Genomic DNA, 20,716 nt, shown 5'->3' on the forward strand with positions numbered 1-20,716 from the left:
GTCCTGAGGCATTAGGATTTGGTACTTGGAGTCAGTACTTGGTGTTACCGGGAGCATGGAGTGGGAGACTGGTAATGAGCTCTAGGGTGCAGAGCTCTACTTGGGGCAGCACCGGGCACGCTGCGGGGTGCAGGGCGGTGCGGCGGGCGCTGCCCTGGGTCCTTTCTCCCTCTGGCGGCCAATTGTGGTGTTGCAGCTGCAATGGGGGGACCGGGGACGGGGCGGGTGTCTGCGCAAGGCGGCGCTGGGCTGTACTGGCGACATTGGGGGAGTCCTGCCAGGATCTGGGGACACTGGGAGGTTACTGGGGTGTCCCTGGAGACTCTGAGTCTTAATGGGGTGCCCACAGTGGCAATGGTGGGCGCTGGGGACATGGGAGGGAGGAACTGGTGTCATAAAGACACCGGGACGGGGCACTGGCAACACTAGGGTGGTCACCTTGGTTGGTGCGGGAGCAAGCGGGTGGCACTGGGCTGCCTCTGGGGCAGGCTTTAGGGGGTGTGTGTATGTCCTGAGGACACTGAAGGGCACGACTGGGATTGCTTGGGGACACTGGGATGAGTGTGATTTCTCCTTGAGATACTGAGCAGTGTTACTCAGGAGGAACTCGGAGACCATGGGGAGGGTGTTCAGGCATCCCTGAGGATACTGTACCTGGGAACGCTCAGAGGATGACACTGTGCTGGCCTGGTGGCTCTGGAAGTGTATTGGTGGGTGGCTGGGGACACTGAGTGCACACAGGAGGGCTGGGGACATTGGTGGAGTGTCTTGTAAGGAGCTCTGGGGACACAGGGTGGGGTGACCGGGGCTGACATCCAATCACTGGTGGGTGCCCCTGGGGACACTGTGATGGGTTACTATGGGGAGCTGTGGGCACTGGCCCAGCACTAGGGTTGACCAGTGTGAGCTGGGTCAATGGGAACCTTTCCACTCACTGCCAGTCCCCATCAGACCCACCTCAGCTCCAACCCCACAGCAGAAATGGAGCTGGGTGGGGGTCCCACATCCCCAGGGATGTCTGGGGGATCACTGCCCTAGCCGCAGGGTTGGGGCAAAGAGGGGGCTGGCTGCCTTGCGCCCCTGCAGGCAGAAGTGCTGACACCAGGAACCTGGGATTGCTGAGCTCAGCCTACTGCAGATTGAAGGGGCTTTATCTGGAGAGGGCGCGGGGGGGGCATCTGGCTTAAGCCCGGGTGCTGAGAGCAGCACCAGCCGGGTGGCCCCTGGGGACCTTGGCCCCGTCCTTGGCCCACATTGGTGGCTGGTGGCAGCAGGCACAGGGAGGCTGGTGCTGGAGGCGGCGCGGGGCTGGAGCTCGCTGCCCATCCTGGTACTGACCTCCAAGGATCGGGTGAGCCACAGGGCCGTGGGGCCGAGGATGGGCGCCGGGGCCAGCGCTGAGGAGAAGCACTCCCGGGAACTGGAGAAGAAGCTCAAGGAGGATGCTGAGAAGGATGCCAGGACCGTAAAGCTGCTGCTGCTGGGTATGGAGGGGGACAGCACCCTGGGGGAGATACCCATCCTTTGTGCACCTTACCCTCACAGCCTTCCCTATGGTCCTCTGACACCTCCTGGCACCCCTCAACCCAACCAGGCCTCCCCAACAGCCCCCCTAAACCAAATAGCCCAACCAACTGTCCTCTGGCACCTTCTGACACCCCTAAACCCAACTAGCCCATCCCAACAGCAGCCCTAAACCCAACAGCCTATCTAATGTTTCCCTGACTCCCCCAGCACCCTTAAATCTAACCAGCCTACCCCAACAGCACCCTCACCACCCAGGCAGTCCTAAACCCACCTCAACAGCCCACCCAGTGTTTCCCCTGATGCTCCAGCACCCTTAAATCCAACCAGCCCACCTTAATATTCTCCTGTTTTCCTGACACCCCCAGCACCCCTAAACCCAACCAGTTCACCCTAACAGCCCCTTAATGTTTCCTCACTCCCACGGAACCTGTAAGCCCAACCAGCCCACCCCACCAGCTCCCCATTCCCGGGCTCCCCATAACCAGCTCATCTCAGCAGCTCTCTCAACAGTACACACACACACACACACACACCCTGCCAGGCTCCCCAAACCCAACAACCCATCTCATCAGCCCAACCTGTGATCCCTCCTCTTCTAGGCATCTCCCAAACCCAACCAGCCCACTCAGTATTCCCCCACTCCCAGGTCCCTCAAAGCCCAACCAACCCATCTCAAGAGACTTCACCACCCCCACCCCCCAGCCCCCCCGAGCACCAATACCACCCCCCAGCTCCCCCCCTCCTCCTAGGCACCCTCATGCAGCCCACACCAGCACTCTGTGTATGTCCCTGCAGCCCCACAGTACTGTGAGTCCCTCCCAGTCCCTCCCAGTTGCCCCAGTGGTGCCTGAGGACGGGGTACCCTGGACATGGTGGTGCCATCAGGACCATCACTGGCCTTCCAGCCCAGGGCTCATCTCCCTGTGCAGCCACAGGCCTAGGGCATGGGGTGATGGGTGGTGGGGTTATGATGCCACCGTGTCCCCATATCCTCCGTTGGGTCCCCAAGCACGTCCCGGCTGAGCTGTTGCAGATCCCATTAACCACAGCAGCTCAGCCCAACCTTAATGCCCGCTGGCACCAGGCTGTAATGCCCCTGCCTGAGCCATGGACCTGGCATTGCCACCAGTGTCCTCAGTCCTGCCCAGCATCAGAAGCCCCAGCACAGGGGTGTCTGTGCAACCAGGACTGCCATGACCTGTGTTTTGTCCCCTCAGGTGCAGGTGAGTCAGGGAAGAGCACCATTGTCAAGCAGATGAAGTAAGTGCCAAGGGGTGACACTTGGTGCTCACCATGCCCAGCTCTTCCCCATGCCACAGCCACGGGGTGTACCCACTCCTTAGTGCCTGGCTCAGACCCATGGCACCAGCCCCATGCTGTACCCATGGGTGCCCAGCTCAGCCCCATGTTTTCCTCCCTGACCAGGATTATCCACCAGGATGGTTACTCACTGGAGGAATGCCTGGAGTTCATCGCCATCATCTACAGCAACACACTGCAATCCATGCTGGCCATCGTGCGGGCCATGTCCACCCTCAACATCCAGTATGGGGACACAGCTCGCCAGGTGAGGAGCACCCCAGGCTGGGCAGGAGGGTCCTCCTGGTCCCCCAGCCCACTGAGGCCCTGTCTCTGGTAGGATGATGCCCGCAAGCTGCTGCACCTCTCAGACACCATTGAGGAGGGCACCATGCCCAAGGAGATGTCAGACATCATTGGGCGGCTCTGGAAGGACGCAGGCATCCAAGCCTGCTTCGACCGTGCCTCCGAGTACCAGCTCAATGACTCGGCTGGCTAGTACGTGGGGTGGAGGAATGTGGGGAGGGGTCTGGGGGTACTGACCCATGTCTCATGCCCACCGTGTGCCCGGTCAGCTACCTGTCAGACCTGGAGCGCCTGGTGACCCCTGGCTATGTCCCCACGGAGCAGGATGTGCTGCGCTCCCGTGTCAAGACCACCGGCATCATCGAGACCCAGTTCTCCTTCAAAGACCTCAACTTCAGGTGGGACCAAGCCCCCAGCGAGGGCTGGTGTCAGGTGGTGTCGGGGAGGGGGTGTGTGCTGACCCCATCCTTGTCCTGCCCAGGATGTTTGATGTGGGGGGCCAGCGCTCGGAGCGTAAGAAGTGGATCCACTGCTTCGAGGGGGTGACCTGCATCATCTTCATTGCGGCCCTCAGCGCCTACGACATGGTCCTGGTGGAGGATGACGAAGTGGTGAGGATGGCTCACCGTCCCACACCCCCCTCTGCTTTGTCCCTGTCATGACATGGGAGTCACCATGGGGCTGTGTCCCTCCACAGAACCGCATGCACGAGAGCCTTCACCTCTTCAATAGCATCTGCAACCACCGCTACTTTGCCACCACCTCCATCGTCCTGTTCCTCAACAAGAAGGACGTCTTCCTGGAGAAGATCAAGAAGGCCCACCTCAGCATCTGCTTCCCCGACTATGACGGTGAGCGTGCCAGCGGCTGCTGCATCGGGTGCAAGTGGGTGGTTGGTGAAGGCTTGGGTGCCAGCACCCTTCAGCAGACACCCACCAGGTGTCCTCAGCACCCCACGCAGTGGTGCTGCTCTACCCTTGCTCATGAACCAAGCACAGTTTGGTCGGCCGGGGGGAGTGCTCGGTGACACTCCATGGGGAGGGGACTCAGCTCACTGCTGCGCCATCAGGTCCCAACACCTACGAGGACGCGGGCAACTACATCAAGCTGCAGTTCCTGGAGCTGAACATGCGGCGGGATGTGAAGGAAATCTATTCCCACATGACCTGCGCCACTGATACTGAGAACGTCAAGTTCGTCTTCGATGCCGTCACCGACATCATCATCAAGGAGAACCTCAAGGACTGCGGGCTCTTCTGAGCCCCAGGTCCAGTGCTCCCTCCCCAGCCCCGGCCTCCCCATTCCCCTGGGGGTCCAGCCCCACTGCTGCCCCCACCCCACCTCCACTTGCCCCAAACCCCTGGGATTTGACTGGCTCAGCCCCAGAGACACCCCGGGGGGGGAGGGGGGGCACAGCCCCACTTCCCCTCCTTGTCTGTCCTCCCACCAGCCACCGTCACAGGGCACTCAGTGGTGCTGGGTGCTGTGGGTCCCTGGGTACCCCATGGAGCTGGGGGGTACTGGGGATCCCTTAGGCACTGGGGATCCATTAGGTATCTCTTGGAGTTGCGGACTACTGGGTGATGAGGGTCCCTGAGTGCCCCTTGGAGCCAGTGCCCCCAGGGGTGTTGGGGGTCCTTTGGGGTCCCTTGGGGTGCTATTGGGGGTCCCTGATACCCCTTGGAGCTAAAGGGAGCTCAGAGATCCTTTGGGTGCCGGACGTCCCCGGGTACCCTTTGCAGCTGGGAGGTACTGGGGGGGGGGTCTCTCAGGTGCTGCAGGGTGCTGGCAGTTCCTGGGTGCCCCCTGGAGCCGAGGGTCTCCAGAAACCCCTTGATTCTGGGGGCTACTCTTTGTTCATGGGTGCCCCATGGACCTCGGTGTCCCTATGGAATCCTGGGTGCAACGGGTGCTAGATCCCCCTTGAGGTCACAGGTACTGGAGCTCCCGGAATGCCACCATCCCCCTGCTGCAGGGGCAAGGGGTGGTCACGGTCCCCCATCAGCTCAGACCCCCGGCAATGTCCCAGCTCTCTCTCAAGGGCCCCACTGCTGCCCTCACCTCCCACACCCAGGGGATGCTGCTGAGCCCCGGCGTAATGCCAGCCCGCCCCATGCCCCTCTTCCAGTCCGGGCCCCCCCAGCCCCCACCCTATGATCGGTCACAGGTAGGGGGGTACCACTACATACATTGTTGGTTTTTTTTTTTTTTTTCCTTTCTACATTTTATTATTTCAAACCATGTGAACAATTCGGTAAAACACCCTGTGGGAAAAGCAAGGCCGCAGGCACCGGCTGAGGGGGCCCCCGGGCTGGGGGGGAGGCAGCACGGGCCACTGTACAGCAGGCTCTCCTCACCCTATGCAACAGCTAGCCCTACGAAACTAGGCTTAGAAAGAAGGGGATGGGGGGATACAGGCAGCGGCAGCACCCCCTGCCCGCCCCTTGGGCAGTGTTGATGCGCAGTGAGGTGGGGTGGGGTGCGGGACCCCCCCCAAGGCACACGGTTGGGGGTGGGCTGGCCGTGGAGGATGCTGCCACCACATAGCACTCGACGCTTTTAAATAGTTTGGTAAAAAGGTTTCTTTAAAAAGCAACCTGGCCCCAGCCGCTGTGGTGTGTTTTTTTTTGCATGGGTTTGGGGGGTGGGGGGGTGCCTTTCTTTTCTGGTCTACCCAAAGGAATGTCATCATCGTGTTTTTGGCCGGGTGGGCATCCGTGAGGTGACCCCCGTGTCCCCTCCCCATGCCAGCAACACTTGCAATGTAAACAGAGAGAGCGCCAGGGCTCGGAGCACATCAACAGGGGGCACGGAGGGCATGGACAGAGGGGTGGGAGGGTTCAGGGCTTAAAAACCAAGATTAAAACCTCGTTTACCCCGGGAAGGGTGACGCCGGCAAGGAGGAGGAAGGTGGTGGGGGACAAACACAGGCAGCAGGGGGGACACAGGCCCTGCCACTGCGCTGGCACCCAAAAGTCTCTTTGTGGGGTGGGGGCAGAGGGATGAATCCGAAGAGAAGCAGGAGTGGGGGGCGGCATGGTCCTTCCTTCAGCGGCGGGCCCAGGGGTCCTAGAAGAGAGCAAGGGGTGAGTGGATGGGATGAGGGGCACGGGCACCCCCAGCTGGTGATACAGCAGGACAGGATGCTCTGTGGCCACCCCAATTGGCCCTACTGGGACCAGCACGCACCTAGGCAGCACCGGCGCTCAGAAGAGCCCGCAGTCCTTCAGGTTGTTTTTGATGATGACGTCAGTGACGGCATCAAAGACAAACTGCACGTTCTTGGTGTCGGTGGCACAAGTGAAGTGGGTGTAGATCTCCTTGGTGTCCTTCCGCTTGTTCAGGTCCTCAAACTTGCTCTGGATGTAGCTGGCCGCCTCGTCGTACTTGTTGGCCCCTGGGGAGGAGCACACACTGGGATGCCCCACAGTCCCCCAGGGACATCCCCCCTGCCACCAGCACCCAAAGGGTTTGGGCTTGGCTTAGCTCCCCACACCAGCTCAGCCACTGCTCTGATGCTGAACTGATGCTCCCCAGGCACACTGAGCCTCAGCTAAACCCCCCCAAGGGCTGCTTCCCCTTGTGTCATGTGCCCATCTTTCCCCATACCCTGGGTCACCCCAAACACCACTGCACTCCACCACTGCCCCAGCACACCACTTCCCAGACACAGGAAAGCCACCATATCCATCCCCAGCATCGCGTGCTACACAACCCAGGCAAGAGACTGCCTAGTGCTTTTGCACCACCTTGTCTTATTGCCAAGGTGCCCTTTGGGGGAGCACCAAGGGTCCTGGTGGTACCTGTGTACTCAGGGAAGCAGATGGTGAGGGGGCTGTGCATGATCTTCTCCTCAAAGAGGTCTTTCTTGTTGAGGAAGAGGATGATGGATGTGTCCGTGAACCACTTATTGTTGCAGATGCTGTCAAACAGCTTCATGCTCTCGTGCATCCGGTTCTGGCAGGGAAAACAGCAGCCTGAGCAGGGCAGGAAACCCCAAGCAGCTCCCACCCTACTGCTGACCAACCTGCCACCTCCCCACATTCCTGTCAGCCCAGGCAGGGGATGCTGATGGCCCTGCAAGACTTGGGCCACACTGGCCAGAGCACTGGTGACCACCTGAGGAGGGGGTGCTCCCCCTGCCCCACAAGGATGGGATGGCTCACAATACCCACTCCATCTGCCTCGACTCACCATCTCCTCGTCTTCAGCCAGCACCAGGTCATAGGCACTCAGGGCCACGCAGAAAATGATGGCTGTCACCCCCTCAAAGCAGTGGATCCACTTCTTCCGTTCCGAGCGCTGGCCCCCCACATCGAACATCCTGGGGCAGGGAGGTGGTGTGGTGATGGGCAGCACATCCAGCACTGCTCTCACCTGCACCCTGCCTCAGTTTCCCCAGCTTCCTGGAGCAGGAGTGGCACTGGAGCAGGCAGAGAATGGTGTCTCTTCCCCAGGGACTTTGCTGGTGCTGTGGATCTGCTCAGCACCCACTGCCCATCCCAGGGACAGCAGGGTGTCTGGGACCAAATCCCCACTATAAGCCAGAGCAGGATCAGGCCACCTTTCCCAGGGGTGTCATGGCTCCAGTAGATGCTCTTGGAGTTCTACTCTGGAGCAGGTGCTGTGGGATTTTGCTTTAGATCTTGGACCAAGCGGAGCTGCGGTGCTTGGCCAAGAGGCTGCAGGCTCAGCAGGATCACAAGAAGTGCAAGGACTCAGGGGATGATCCCAGTGCACTGCGAGTCTCTCCTGCTGCAGGCGGCAGAGGATGCTCTGCATCCACAGAGAAAAGCCCACCAGCAGCACTATGTCCACTGCCAACTGTCTGGCTGGCAGCAAGGCTTCTTCACTGCTATGCCCCCTGGATACGCCACATTCCCCTGGACCATCCTTCCCACCACCTCCAAAGCACTGCCCTGTCGATGCACAGCCAAGTGCTTCCATCCCACCAGGGTGGCAGAGGGGTCCCCGCTGCCCCCCACAACCAGAGAGGACCCCTGCAGATCTTTCTGCCAGCAGCTCCATTGCCAAGTGACTAAATTCCCCGGAATGTGCACAGTGCCAGCTCTTTGCCTCGGAAACTGGAGCTCTGGCTATTTCCCATGGGTTTTCAGTGGATAGCAACCCAGTATGCCAGCAGGCAGCAGGGTCACTGCCCAACACAGAGACCCCCGGCTCATGCCCAGCGCCCTTCCCACAGCAGAAGCAGCATCAGGCACACAGAGGATTCCTTCCCACTTCCCCCTCCTGCCCGAGGCTGGATCTGGCCCCTGGATGAGCCCTGCAAGGCGTTTTTGAGGCTGCTCCAGCTATTTCAGCAGTTTCCGCTCACTCCGAGGCCACAGCTCTCGCCACGAGCAAACCCAGGGGGAGTCAGTGCAAGCAGGATCCAACCCAGCACAGGGAGGGAGGGATTTCTTGCCTTGGAAAGGAAAAAGGGAAAGGGTCAGACATACTTGAAGTGCAGGTCCTTGAAGGTGAAGTGGGTCTCCACGATGCCGGTGGTCTTCACCCTGGTGCGCAGCACATCCTGCTGGGTGGGGATGTAGTCAACACGGGCTATCCGCTCCAGGTCATTCAGGTAGCTGGCGAGGGAGCAGAAAGGCGCTGTGGAAGCTAGACCATGGGTTACAACCCACTCGAATCCCATGGGGCATTCCCACACCAGGCCACCCTTTCCATAGACCCTAGCATCAACCATTCAGAGTGGGCAGCGCTGAGCACAGTGGACCCCATCGGCACCCTGGGGTCACCCCAGAGCCCTGCCAGCTCCTGGGGTGACAGGGGGATGCAGCCAGGGCTGGGGGGCTCCCCCCATTTCCCCGGCTGTTTGCACAGGGGAAATGGTGAGAGGAAAGTATTCAGTGCTATGGCAACCAGCCACAGCGCCGGCGGAAACAATCGATGGCGCCGGGCCATTTATAGTCACAAAACACAAAGGGACGGCATCCTGGGAGGAAGCGGGAGGCAGGAGAGACAGGGAGCAGTGTGGCTGGGGGGCTGTCGTCCATCCTGAGCCCCCCCGGGGTAGCACTGCCTGCCCTGGCCCTGTCAGAGCCCAGTCACCAGCAGTGGGGTTTGGTTCCCAACATTGGGACCACCTGAGGGTTGCTGGGAGAATCAAGGCAAGTTTCAATTTCTCCAGCTCACGTTGATTTAATTGGGTTACTATAAACAGGCTCCTTTAAGCACATTAGGCTTGTGTTAATTAAAGGCATTTGCAGCCCTGTAATCTGGTGAAAGGCAGATTACAGCTCGCAAAGCCACAGGGATCCCTGGCTCCAATGGCAGCACGGCTGTTGGCCAGCTCCCAGGAAACCCTTCAGTGAGCCGGATCAAAGCCAGAGCTGTAGGTGCCCTGGGACCCCACGGTGGGTGCAAGGGCGGGGGGACCGGCATGGGGCTGTGTGGAACAGCTTGAAAACAGCCGGAAACACACACGGCCTCTGGCTGACAAAAAACAGGAAACACTGCAGCAGGGCTGCACAGCGCCGGCGGCACTCGGACCATACACCCACCCAGGGTGCCAGTGAGCGCCCACCGGGCACCCTGAGCTCCAGCTACCTCAAGTGGCTGCAAAGAAGGCAGGGGTACAGACAGGCTGTGTGCTGGGCACGGCACAGGGCTCCTCAAACCCTGGGTGCCCTGTGCCAGTGGCACCACAGGCACAGCACCATCCCCACAGGGATTGACAGGGCATCGATTACTGCACCAGCATCTCTGGGGGGCTGGAGGGGCTTTTAAGTCATGCTTGCGCAACCCCTGCAATGTGCCAAACACACCATACATGCATTTATAGTGATACTCAGCTTGCAGGCACCTTGCAGATGTATCTACTCAGACTGTGCCTACAAGCTGCCAGGCAGCTGCCAGGTCCCTCCTGCCTCCAAACCAGCACCCATGCCACTGCCGGCTGTGGGACGATGACACTGAGCAGGACAGGGACCAGGGAGGGCGGGTGGGGGTCAGGCAGCAGCAAAAGAAAACCGTGGATGCTGGAGCAAAGAGCTGGTGGGAGCTTCTCTGGGGTCATTGCTTGCCAGGACCTTTCCTCTGCCTCTTACCCCCAGTGACCTCAATGCAGAAGAGGGACCCAACAGTGCCAGCGGGGACAACTGGGCTGGCACACAGGGGACAAAGCAGTGGCGAGTCCCAAGGACGCTTACACCCCAGCGGGACCAGCCTTAATGGTGTTTTCTTGGCGCACCACAAGCTCCCTATGGCACTGCTTCACCACAAAGGATCTAGGCAGACAGGGTAGGAGGACACCATACAAGCTCAATACAGCCCTGGCCACACCACCCTCTCCAGCAACCATATTTTAGGTAGATTAACATATTTATTAAATCTCTTCAGGGATAAACCCAACCAGATGCAGGCAATTTATCCACCTAAACTCGAGCTTGCTGGCTAGTACACTAGCATAATGCCAAGTCTTTCCATATAAACTCAGTTAAGATGAAAAGCCTCTTGTGCATCCTTCTTATCCTGTTCACACACACGGGTCCCCAGTGCCCTCTCTGGAGCTTTTTTTTGTCTTCATGCCTATGAAGGGCCATGAGGACAGGCAGTACCCCTGGCTCTGCTCACATGGGGGAAGCCATGTCAGGGACAACAGGGGAGAGCAAACCCCAGGAAAGGCAGTGGGTGCAGAGCAGTGGCAGGAGGGGGGGGCCCCGGTGCCCCCCTCCTGCGGGACGCAGCACCCTGCCAGAGGAGGAAACAGCTTTCGAAACATCCGCCTTCCCAGTTCTGCTCTGGCTCAGCCCCAGCGCCGGGTGGGAAGGGGCAGCACCAGCCCCTGAGGTGATGGGGAACAGCAGCCCCTGAAGGATTTTCTGTTGCTCAATAAAAGCTCCACAGCCTGCAGGGCCTGGGGAGAGGAGCCAGGGTACTCACTAGGCAGCAGAGTCATTCAGCTGGTACTCTCGGGAGCGGTTAAAACAAGCCTGGACTCCATTGTCAGCCCACAGCCTCCGGATCACACTGGCCAGGTCTTCTGGCATGATGCCCTGCTCCTCAGCAGTGCAGGAGAGTGCAAACAGCTGCCGAGCATCATCCTGAAGGGAAAAAAAACAGGGATAAAGCATTGGCACAGGGTTATCAAAACTCACTTTGCCCCAAAGGATTTGGCTGGAGCCCACCGTGTCCCACCCAGATGGCAAGGCAGAAGCTCCAGATGGGGATGAGACAAAAGGGAAGCAATGGACCCCCACCTCTGCACCCACCAGGGGCCGTGCCAGGGTAGCCACCTATGGATTATGCTTTGGGTGCCCCCTTCCTCAACACCAAAGACAGGAGGTCACGTCCAGCAAGGGAACAGCAGAGCTTGAGCAGGACCACCCTAATCCTGATCCAGCTTTGGGACCCCCAAGCCCTGCCAGGCGCACTGGGAGCAGGGCACTCACCGCTCTGGAGGAGTCTCCAAAGTCAATCTGCAGGTTCCCCATCGCCTTGATGATAGCCATGATGGACTGGATGGTGTTGCTGTAGACCACAGCTTTGTACTGCCGGCACTCCTCCTCAGAGTAGCCATCCTCATGGATGATTCTGGGGCAGGGAAGAGACACAGGCAAGGTCAGCCCTCCATGGGGCACCCCATGGTGCTGCTCCCTCCCCATGCTCTGCAGCAGCACTGATGCTGCAGAGGGGAACTTTCCTCAGCTGCCACCGGTTTCAGAGCCCGTGGCTGGGGTCTCTGCGGTGTCAGCCGCAGGGACACTCACTTCATCTGTTTGACGATGGTGCTCTTCCCAGACTCGCCAGCACCTGCGGAGAAACAAGAAGGGGAGAGGAGCAGTGAGGTGCTGCCCAAAGCTGGGATCCCCACACTACTGGGACCACCCAGCCCTGGGAGGGAGGGCAGCAGCAGCTTCAGCCACTGGAGGAGATCTCCCAGCATTGGCCAGAGCAAGGGTCTGGATGGGTACTGGGAACAGCAGAGCCAGGAAAGGGGGAGGAAAAGGGGAGCCTAGGGGAGATTTTGCAATAGCTCCCATAGGGAAGAAATGACACCAGCTCCAAGCCAGGAACATGGCACCAAAGCACTAATGTTTGCCCTGTGGTGTCAGAACACTGCAGCCAAGACAGCGGACAGCCCCAGCTTCAGCTGAGCTTGGGAATGCCCTGCAATGCCCATCACCTGCCATCCCAGCTCCAGGCAGAGCCTGAGCTTAGCTGCCATATACCAAACCACATCTGCATCCCTACTGTGCCAGAGGACAATGGAATGTCAGCCTTGCCACATGCCCACAGCTGGAACTGGCAGCAGCCAGGACACAGGATGCTGGTGCCACCAGGTACGGGCAGGGGGCTGGGCACCCAAAGCCAGGGACTCCAGGGAGCACAGGAAGAAGCTGCCACCTCCGCCAGTGCTCGAGAGGCTCCCGGCAGGATCAGCCACCCCCGGGCTGCTTTTCAGTGAGCACTTCCCAGCCTGCCAGGTCCCCAGCCTGGCTGCGGAGGTGGCTGCCAGCAGAGAAAGCCGATGGCTTCCAGGGTGGATTTATTCCTCAGCATTCGAACACTGGAGGCCAGGGCTCAGAGGGGACAGCCAGGGTGCCTCAGGCTCCCGCTCCACCATCCTGTCCCCCCTGGGGACATCACCCCCACAGAGGCGATGTGCAGGTCCCAACCCAGCCCTCCCTCCCCAGGCTGGGAGCAGGAAAGAGCAAAGTCACCCCGGCTGCAAGAAAGGGGAAGCTCAAAGGGGAAGCTGAAAGAGACAGTGCAGGCCGCTTGTCCTCTCTCCAGGCAGGGAGTGACACCAAGATGGACGAGCATCAGGCTCACTTCGCCCTGAGACCCCCAGCAGGACAAGACCCCTTCGACCAGGGACCAGCATCATCCCTGCCCCTGGGTGCAAATCCCAGGGGATTCCCCCCACACCAAGTCAATCTCCAAGTTCTCTCCCGTCCCCCTTGGTAGGTCCCGTGGCTGCCCTCAGCCATGGAGCTGCCCTTATTGGAGGCCCCAGGCAGAGCCGCACTGGCACAGCCACAGAGAGGGGAGAGAGATTACAGAGGAGTTTAGAAAAAAATAATAAATATATATATAAAAAATCAGATTATGCTAAAATTAACCAGGACAAACAGCCTGTCATGCCAGCCGAGACATGGCGGCAGGGAGCAAACGCTTTCTGCCTGTGCCACCAGCGTAAATGCAGCCCTGGCGATGAGCATGTACCCCATGGACACTGCTCAGGGCATGGAGCCCCCTGAGGCTGAGGCCGTACTGGGGCTACACAGACCCTACATTTATTGCCAGGAACACCCGCTCCATGGTCTCCATGCTACATCTGCTGAGGGACAGGCTCTGCTCAGCCCAGGGTGAGTGTTCAGCATGGCCAGGGCTCTCCAGCAGCCCTGGTCTGCACCAGCACCCCCAGCTTGCTGACACGGCACCCGGCACAGCCCGGACAGTGTCCATGGTCAGTGCTGGCAATTCCTGCCTGGAGCTGGGAGCAGCAGGGGGAAGCATTTCCGCCTATCCCTTCATTTTTTCCACTAAATACCTGTGGTTTCTGACAACACCAACCCTGCACCGCCGGGCTCGGTGCCCAGACAGGGAAACTGAGGCATGTAGCAAGGCAGAACCTTGCTTATAAGCATCCCTGGGGTGAGGTGCCAGTTGTCCCCCAATCTCCTGCCCTGCCTGACGTTTGCTCCCTGCCCAGGAGGGTACAACCCGTCTGGGACCTCCTGTCTGCCCGCAGCAGGGTGACAGTCAGCAGGAGGGCAGGAGTCACCAAGGCCAGTCATTTGCCTCTCAAACTTCCCCTACAGCTCCTGGCTAGAAGGCAGCTGTGCCATTGCCCTCCTAGCTCAGGCCAGCACCTCTGCTCACTGCCGGGAGCACGCCCGCATGCTTGTGGTGAGCAGAAATTCAGGCCTGAATCTTTAACACCCTGCAGCTGCCCTGCCAGAGCCCAGCAGAAGCCAGGGAGGCAGTAGTTGGTATCCTCCCCCTCCAATTTCCCTTTCAAATCATCATCTTTGCCTAACGAAGGGGCCAGGGAATTGCCACCGCCAACACTGCCAGGCCCAATGGGTGCCCCAGCACCTGCAAATCCCACCCAGCACAGCGCAGGGGGGACCCTTCCCAGCCCCCCCATTGAGCATAGCAGAGGGGAAGGGTTTCCAATCCCCGGAAAACCCCAGCTGCCGTCCATTCAGCCCCAAAACAATCCGCGGGCAGGGCGCCAGCTGCCACTTCCACCCTCCTGCCCAATCCAGGCAGGAGACAGGCAGCGCATGGGGTTTCACGTCATCCTCCACCCCCCCATGCTGGCCAGGCATTGGGTAGGATGGAGAGCCCCCACCATGGGCTGACCCCTCATCCGGGCTTCCTCCAGCCCTGTGCACCCTTCCTGCCTCATTCCCAGAGCTGCACCCGTCAAAAACAGGAGGAGAGCTCTCTCTTGGGCTGATTTCCCCCTTTTTCTGTTAAAAATAATCTTCAACAATTTAAAAGAAGCAGCTGCCTGGCTCCAAAGCTCCCCGTTAATCCACTGGCGAAACATTTATTTAGCCAACATATATTTTGCATCCCACAATTTAAGATGCTTTCCGGCCAGCACAGACTTAACGTGATACATGCAATATATTTCTGGTCAGTATATATTTAACACCATATATTTAAGCAGCTGGTCACAGGTTTTGGGGTCCACCTCACCCCGCATTGCTGAGAGGGAATTTTCCATCTTGCCGCATGGCACCATCCTGTTTTATGCTTTCAAATATCCAGGCGTGGATGGAAGCGATGTACAGCTGGAAAATTTTCCTTATTACAGGGGAGAAGCTGGAATTCCATCCACCACTGGGTCCGGAGCCATCCCCAGCACCCACAGTCCCATCCTCAGTGAATGTGCTGGAAAGTTTTCCCAGCCTGGCAAACAGGAGCTATTACTTGAGCATGGATTTATGAATGGTTTTTACTTCTGGACAAACCCACCGATCCTCTTCCGAGCAGGACAGACACCCTCATGGGGTGGCTATCTAGGCACCTGTGGGGTCTCTGCCATCAAACAAGACTTTCAAAGGTGCGTTAAAAGCAGAGTTACCCTAAAGACTCAAACAGTAATAATCAGAAGAGATTCCCCTTGACATTTTCCTTCCTACCCAAAATAGATGGAAAATTGCTGTAAAAACAATCGTGTTTTTTTAAAACCCCACAGCGACACAGGGCGTTTTTCCCAGGGGCCATCCCGTTCCGGCACAGGGCTGGCCGCTTCCCAGGAGGAGCCTGCGCATTTGCGCACGGTGGGATGCCACGTCCCCAAGCAGGACCCCCAAAAATTAGGGGGCACCAGGGAGGTCTGAACCCCCCTGTCCAAGACAGCAGATGGAGACACAGAAAAAAACCCCACAGAAATAAAAGAAGTAGAAATAATTCAGCAGCGGGAAGGACATTTGGAGTACGGGGGGAGGAGGAGGTGGGCTGGGGATGATTTCCCATGGGGAGCACAGCAAATGCACCCCAGGTGCTGACAAGGGCCGCTGGTGTTCACGAGCTGGACAAAACTATCCTTGTGCTGGGCTTTTTCCAGGAATCCTAGAACTTTGCTGCTCTGTTTCTGTCCCTGCCATAGCTGCAGTGGTCTCTCCCTCTCTCCCCACTTCGGCTGGCACCAGCCACTTCTGAGCCCTCGCTCCCCACGCTGGCTGTGCCAGCACTGGGGTGGTGGGGAAGGGCCCCCTAAAGGGCTCAGCATCGCGCTGTCCCCTCCTCCCGCACACATTTCAGGTTACCGGCATCAATTTTCTCATCCCTAGAAAAGAGGTCTCCTGAAGACTGTCACCCACCAGGTCAGCCCCGGCTGTTCCAGCACAGACACACCACGGTCCCCACATTCTCCCACCAAACACTGGGGTGGCTCCAGCGCAGCCCGTGCTGGAGAGCTGCCCCCAGCAGGACTATGACTCTGTGCCGGAGTGCCACCATCCCCTCATCCCACCCTGATGGGCGGGGGCTCACCCGCACCCTACTCCCCCCGCCTGGGTTTTCCGCCAGGATTACTCAGCTCCCCAGCTCTGGTGATTCAGCCGGCCTCTGGCCCGGAAACCCGTGCTCCATCCCGGAGCAGGAAACCCGGTAGCTGCAGAGAGGCCAGGCCAGCTCCGGCTCCAGCAATGGCACTGAGGCACTCAATTAGCCTGGCACCCACAGCCCTAGGTGGGCAAAGCCCATGGAAGACCCTCTGTAAAGCTCTCTATATGGGTAAAGCAATATATACATATGCTTTTAAATATATATACAAAAAGCAATTTATATACTACTCCATAAAAAGGAGCAACATATATACACAAAAAAGGAATACATATAAAAGAATGAAATATTTTTCTAATGCATACACATACAATTCTATACTAAATATACGCATCTGCTGCCTCTCCTGTGCAAAGCCTAAGCATTCATCCCGGACTGGAGGGCAGCTGCCTGCATCTGGGACATCACCAGCAGGGACACCAAGTTGTCCTGTCTCAGGGCCTGGGTGCTGTGCTCCTTCCATCCCATCTCAACCCATGTGAACACCAAGCTCTTCCCTGCTACATGACACCTCCTGCTTTGTGGCCAGAAACACCCCTGGGACCCTTCAGTGTCCCCACCGAAGGGAGGAGCTGATCCCCTTCCCACACCCTGGGCTGGGGCAGGAGCACAAAACCAAAACCCCAAGGCAGGACAAAGTGCAGCAGAATAAGCGCTCACACGCGAGGCCAGGGCAGAGCCGGGCACCGCAGCCACTGAAAGGCGCAGCTGGTCCCTCCCTTCCTCTATTTTTATGCAAGCCTCAAAAATACCCCAAATATATAAAGCTGTTGAGCCCTGCCCCGGCCACCCTTGCCCCGGCTACAGCTCACCCAGGCAGGATCTCCTACAGGCGAGACTTACTCCTGTGCGAGTCAGTCCAGGTGGGTGCGAGGGGAGCATCCTCACCCCAGGGTTTGCACCTCCAGCACTAAAAACCACTGCGGATCAACACGATCAACCCAAAAGCACCATCCCTGTCCTAGGCATCTTCACAGCCTCTAATGCTCCCCGAGCAGCCAAGAAATCCTTTCACTTTCGTAATCCTCCAAAGGAAAATACAGAATTAGGGCCTTTAAATGAGGCAACTGCTTGCCTGCACTGATTCTTCATCCCCCCAGAGCATCCCAGCACCAGCAAGCAGGAGCTGGGCTGGGCAGAACCCAAGTTCTACTTACAGCCAGCGACTCCAGTGGTTTGAGCCATGGTGATGTCAAAGAGCCAACAGCGGCACTGGGAGCTACTGGCAGCGTTGCTGCACAGGGTGGATGCTCCAGATGCCACTGATGGCTCCTGGCCTCTCCCAGCACCAAAACCTTGGGAGGCTGTTGGTTTCCAGCCACAGGGATGGGGGGGTTGCCTTGTTTGGGTGTTCTCCCCATCAGAGACTGAAGCTTCAAACTATATGCATGTAACTATTTCAGAGCTGGCAAACGGCAGAGGAAAACCTGCAGGCAAGGACAGGAGGTGCTGGCCCACACTTACAGTGCCATGCACCACTGGGGGTCCTACCTGCCCCACCACACTGACAGCATACATCATCCCTCTCCAGCTTGCCCACCATGGTGGAGGAAAGGCATCAGCACTGAGCCAAGGTGGCTGTACTGATCAGCCCCAAGCCCTGCATGGTGCCGGTGCGCAGCATGGTTCTATACTTGCACTGCCACCCCGCTGCACACCAAGCCCAGAGCTCTTCACCCACACCGCATCCTGCCGGCTGCACCAGAAGCTCCAAGGGCCGGCAAAACCCATGCGGTGCTTGGAAAAGCCTTCTCCTCTTTGTGCCACAGGCCAATTAGGCACAAAGGGTGAAGCTATTTTTCTTCTTATATTTTTTTCTCCCTAATTTTTCCCCCCTATTTCTGGAGGATGCAGGAGTGCTGCAGCCCTGAGGGAGGGCTGAGAAGCTCTGCCTTGCTAAGAGTGCCTAAGAGCTGTGGTGCTTACCAAAAAGCACCTGCTGGGCTCATGTGAAGCCCTAGTTCTCCTCAAAGCTTCCTCCAGCTAGGGGGGAAAAAATCAGGTGATAGGAAGAGCAGGCACCGCATCGCCATGTAGAGCAACACTGGCCCCAACTCCAGGCATTCTCTCCCGTCTCAGGAGGATTTTCCAGCCACAGCTGGGCTTGGAAACAGGCCAATGTGACCCAAGGATCCAGCACTACTTACACCTGAACACCTGCGAGGGGAAAAAATAAACATAAAAAAATAATTTAGAAGAGCCATTTCACACTATTTTTGGCTTTAGAAACCAACTGAGATCAGAAATACCGCTTGTAAATGCTGGCCTCGACAGAAAGAGTGCACCCGCCATCCTCCTCCTGCCTCTACTTCTCTAGAGAGCAGGACACGGGAAAGGGATGTGGGCTGGCCAGCCCATACTGCGCCAGCCCATACTGTGATCCTTGCCAACCGGGAGCCCCTGTCCTCTCAGAGATGCTCAGCACCAGCCAGCCGGACACCCCAATGCCGGCAGCACTGGGATGATGACGCCCATCCTGTCCGGCCCCTGGAGCCCCATGGGAAGGAGGTGCCAACCCCCCTGCCCAGCTACATCCCTTAGCACCATTATTTCAAGAGCTGCCAAGCCAGCATCAAGGCCCGGCACAGGAGCAGCTCACTGCAAAGGGGGACCACGTGTTTCCCCAAGTGAACCCCATGGGGTTTCACTGCACCGGCACCCACCCCTCCCCGGAAACAAGCAGGTCAGCGAGCTTGTATAAGCAGCCAGACCCCCCTCAATGGCACAGCCCCCCCTGACAGGTCCTGCTCTGGCACCACTCACGCCAAGGCTGAAATAAGAATAAACCCCAAAACCCCTCAGTGCTCCGTTAAACGAGCGGTTCAGGGCGTTAATTACGTATTTCTCAAGGCAGGCAGGGGTTGAGCAAATAAAGGGCTGCCGGATTTCGGCTGACTTCCTGCTGCCGGCAGCTTCCTCTGCCGATGGCAGTGACGAGCCGAAAGACATTTTCTGCCAGCGCTGCCCTGGCAGCAGCCGGGATTTCCGTGCCCATCCCGGGTCTCGCTGCCCCAGGGTGCTGTGAGAGCCCCACGTCACACCAGGAGCGAGGCTCTCCCTGGGAATTTCGGAAAAGGAATTTAAAAACCCAACTGGGAGTCATTAAGAAAAATAATAAAGTAAATAAGCAACTGCCTTGCCTGCAGGCGCAGGGCAGGTCTGTGAACGCCCACAGCAGCATTGTGGGGCCGCTTTGAAGAGTGCAAGCGGCCCGTTATCGCTATGAAAATCAGGTGTCCGTGGGGCAGAGCACCCGTGGGCTGCACAGGCTCCTGCCCACTGTGGGCAGCGTGTGGGACCGAGCTTGCTGCCCGAGCTCCCCATCACTCCATGGCGAGGGGAGGGCGACAGTGGGATAGAGGGGCTCGGCTGGACCCATTACCTCTGCCCCAGCCAGTCTGAGGCCAGAGCAAGGCAAGTCCATGGAGGATCCCTCCCTGGCATGGCCAGGCAGCTGGGGGTCATGCAGGCAAGACAGGGGGTCCCAGCCAGCGGGAGGGTGGAAATGTCCCTAACTGTGCCCAAAGGGACGTGTCAGTCTGGATGCCGGTGGGGTGCGGGGATGGAACCACAGTGGGGTGGGGCTGGCACCCAACTTCAGGGGAGCCCCGCAGGCAGGGGTGGGGCTGGTACCCCTCTGCAGAGGGATCCCCAAGGCCTGCTGCAGGACCAGCACCCCACTCCTGGTGGGACCCCTGCGCCTGAGATGGGCTCCACACCCCATTCCTGTGCGGAGCCCCAAAGCCTGTTGTGGGGCCAGCACACCACTTCTGGGGGAAACCCGGAAGCCTGGGGGGGGGGGGGAGGGCGGGCACCCTACTCCCTGAGAGATCGATGGGCCGACACCCCACTGCGGAGGGGGGAAAACCCGAGGGCTGGGCTGGGTCCAGCACCACATTACTGGTGGAACCCCGGGGCGGGGCCGCAGCCTCGCGGGCTGGTGCCCAGGGTCTCGGTTCCGGAAGGACCGGGCCGGGCCGGCCGTGTCCCGTTAGGTGGATCCCAAGGGTCTCACCCAGCAGCAGCAGCTTCACCTCCCGCGCCGCCTTCTCGCCGTCCTCCCGCAGGTTCTTGTCGATCATGCGGGATCGCTCGGCGGCCGCCTTGTCCTCGGCGCTCACGGTGCAGCCCATGGCGGCGGCCGCGGCTGCCTGCGCGCCCCCGGTCTGGCCTGCGCGCCGCCGCGGGGCGGGGCCAGGACGGGCGGGGTCTGGGGGCGGGGCCGGGGAGGGCGAGGCCTGATGGGGCGGGGCCTCGTCCCTTTTCGGCGGGATCGGCCCCCAGGCGGCCGCGCTGGGCACCGGCACGGAGCGGCCGGGACCGGGGGTCGCGGGGCGATGGGTTCATGGGGCGAGCGGGGCCGCCGTGTGCCCTGGTACAGACATGGGGAGGGAGACGGAGCGTGGGTGCTGCGTCTTGGGACCGGGGTCCTTTGGGTGCACAGGGGTGGGTGCAGCCCTGGGGCCAGCCGTGCGGGGTAATGCTGTGCCTCAGGGCCACCTGCTGTGGGGACGGGGTGTCACAGGCTGGTGGC

General features: G+C 59.2%; 2 protein-coding genes across 2 annotated transcripts; one reads left to right on the top strand and one right to left on the bottom strand.

Annotated features, from left to right (window-relative positions):
- Positions 1 to 1,173: 1,173 nt before the first annotated feature.
- GNAT1 (G protein subunit alpha transducin 1) lies at positions 1,174 to 4,486 on the top strand. Its single transcript, XM_057407854.1, has 8 exons — positions 1,174 to 1,484; positions 2,745 to 2,787; positions 2,953 to 3,094; positions 3,167 to 3,324; positions 3,402 to 3,530; positions 3,614 to 3,743; positions 3,830 to 3,983; positions 4,202 to 4,486. Exons 1-8 carry the CDS (start codon positions 1,379 to 1,381, stop codon positions 4,390 to 4,392), a joined length of 1,053 nt encoding a protein of 350 aa, XP_057263837.1. The 5' UTR covers positions 1,174 to 1,378; the 3' UTR covers positions 4,393 to 4,486.
- Positions 4,487 to 5,785: 1,299 nt separating this feature from the next.
- GNAI2 (G protein subunit alpha i2) lies at positions 5,786 to 20,382 on the bottom strand. The gene is made up of 9 exons (XM_057407822.1): positions 20,198 to 20,382; positions 11,862 to 11,904; positions 11,544 to 11,685; positions 11,035 to 11,195; positions 8,592 to 8,720; positions 7,327 to 7,456; positions 6,936 to 7,089; positions 6,322 to 6,529; positions 5,786 to 6,201 (listed from the first exon to the last, which is right to left on the bottom strand). The coding sequence occupies exons 1-8, from the start codon at positions 20,313 to 20,315 to the stop codon at positions 6,339 to 6,341; spliced, it is 1,068 nt and encodes a 355-aa protein (XP_057263805.1). The 5' UTR covers positions 20,316 to 20,382; the 3' UTR covers positions 5,786 to 6,201; positions 6,322 to 6,338.
- Between the last annotated feature and the right edge of the window lie 334 nt (positions 20,383 to 20,716).

This window comes from Pezoporus wallicus, unplaced genomic scaffold, assembly GCF_028554395.1.
Source record: "Pezoporus wallicus isolate ANWC-B61680 ecotype Strahan unplaced genomic scaffold, APGP_CSIRO_Pwel_v1 contig_3568, whole genome shotgun sequence".
Lineage (NCBI taxonomy): Eukaryota > Metazoa > Chordata > Aves > Psittaciformes > Psittacidae > Pezoporus > Pezoporus wallicus.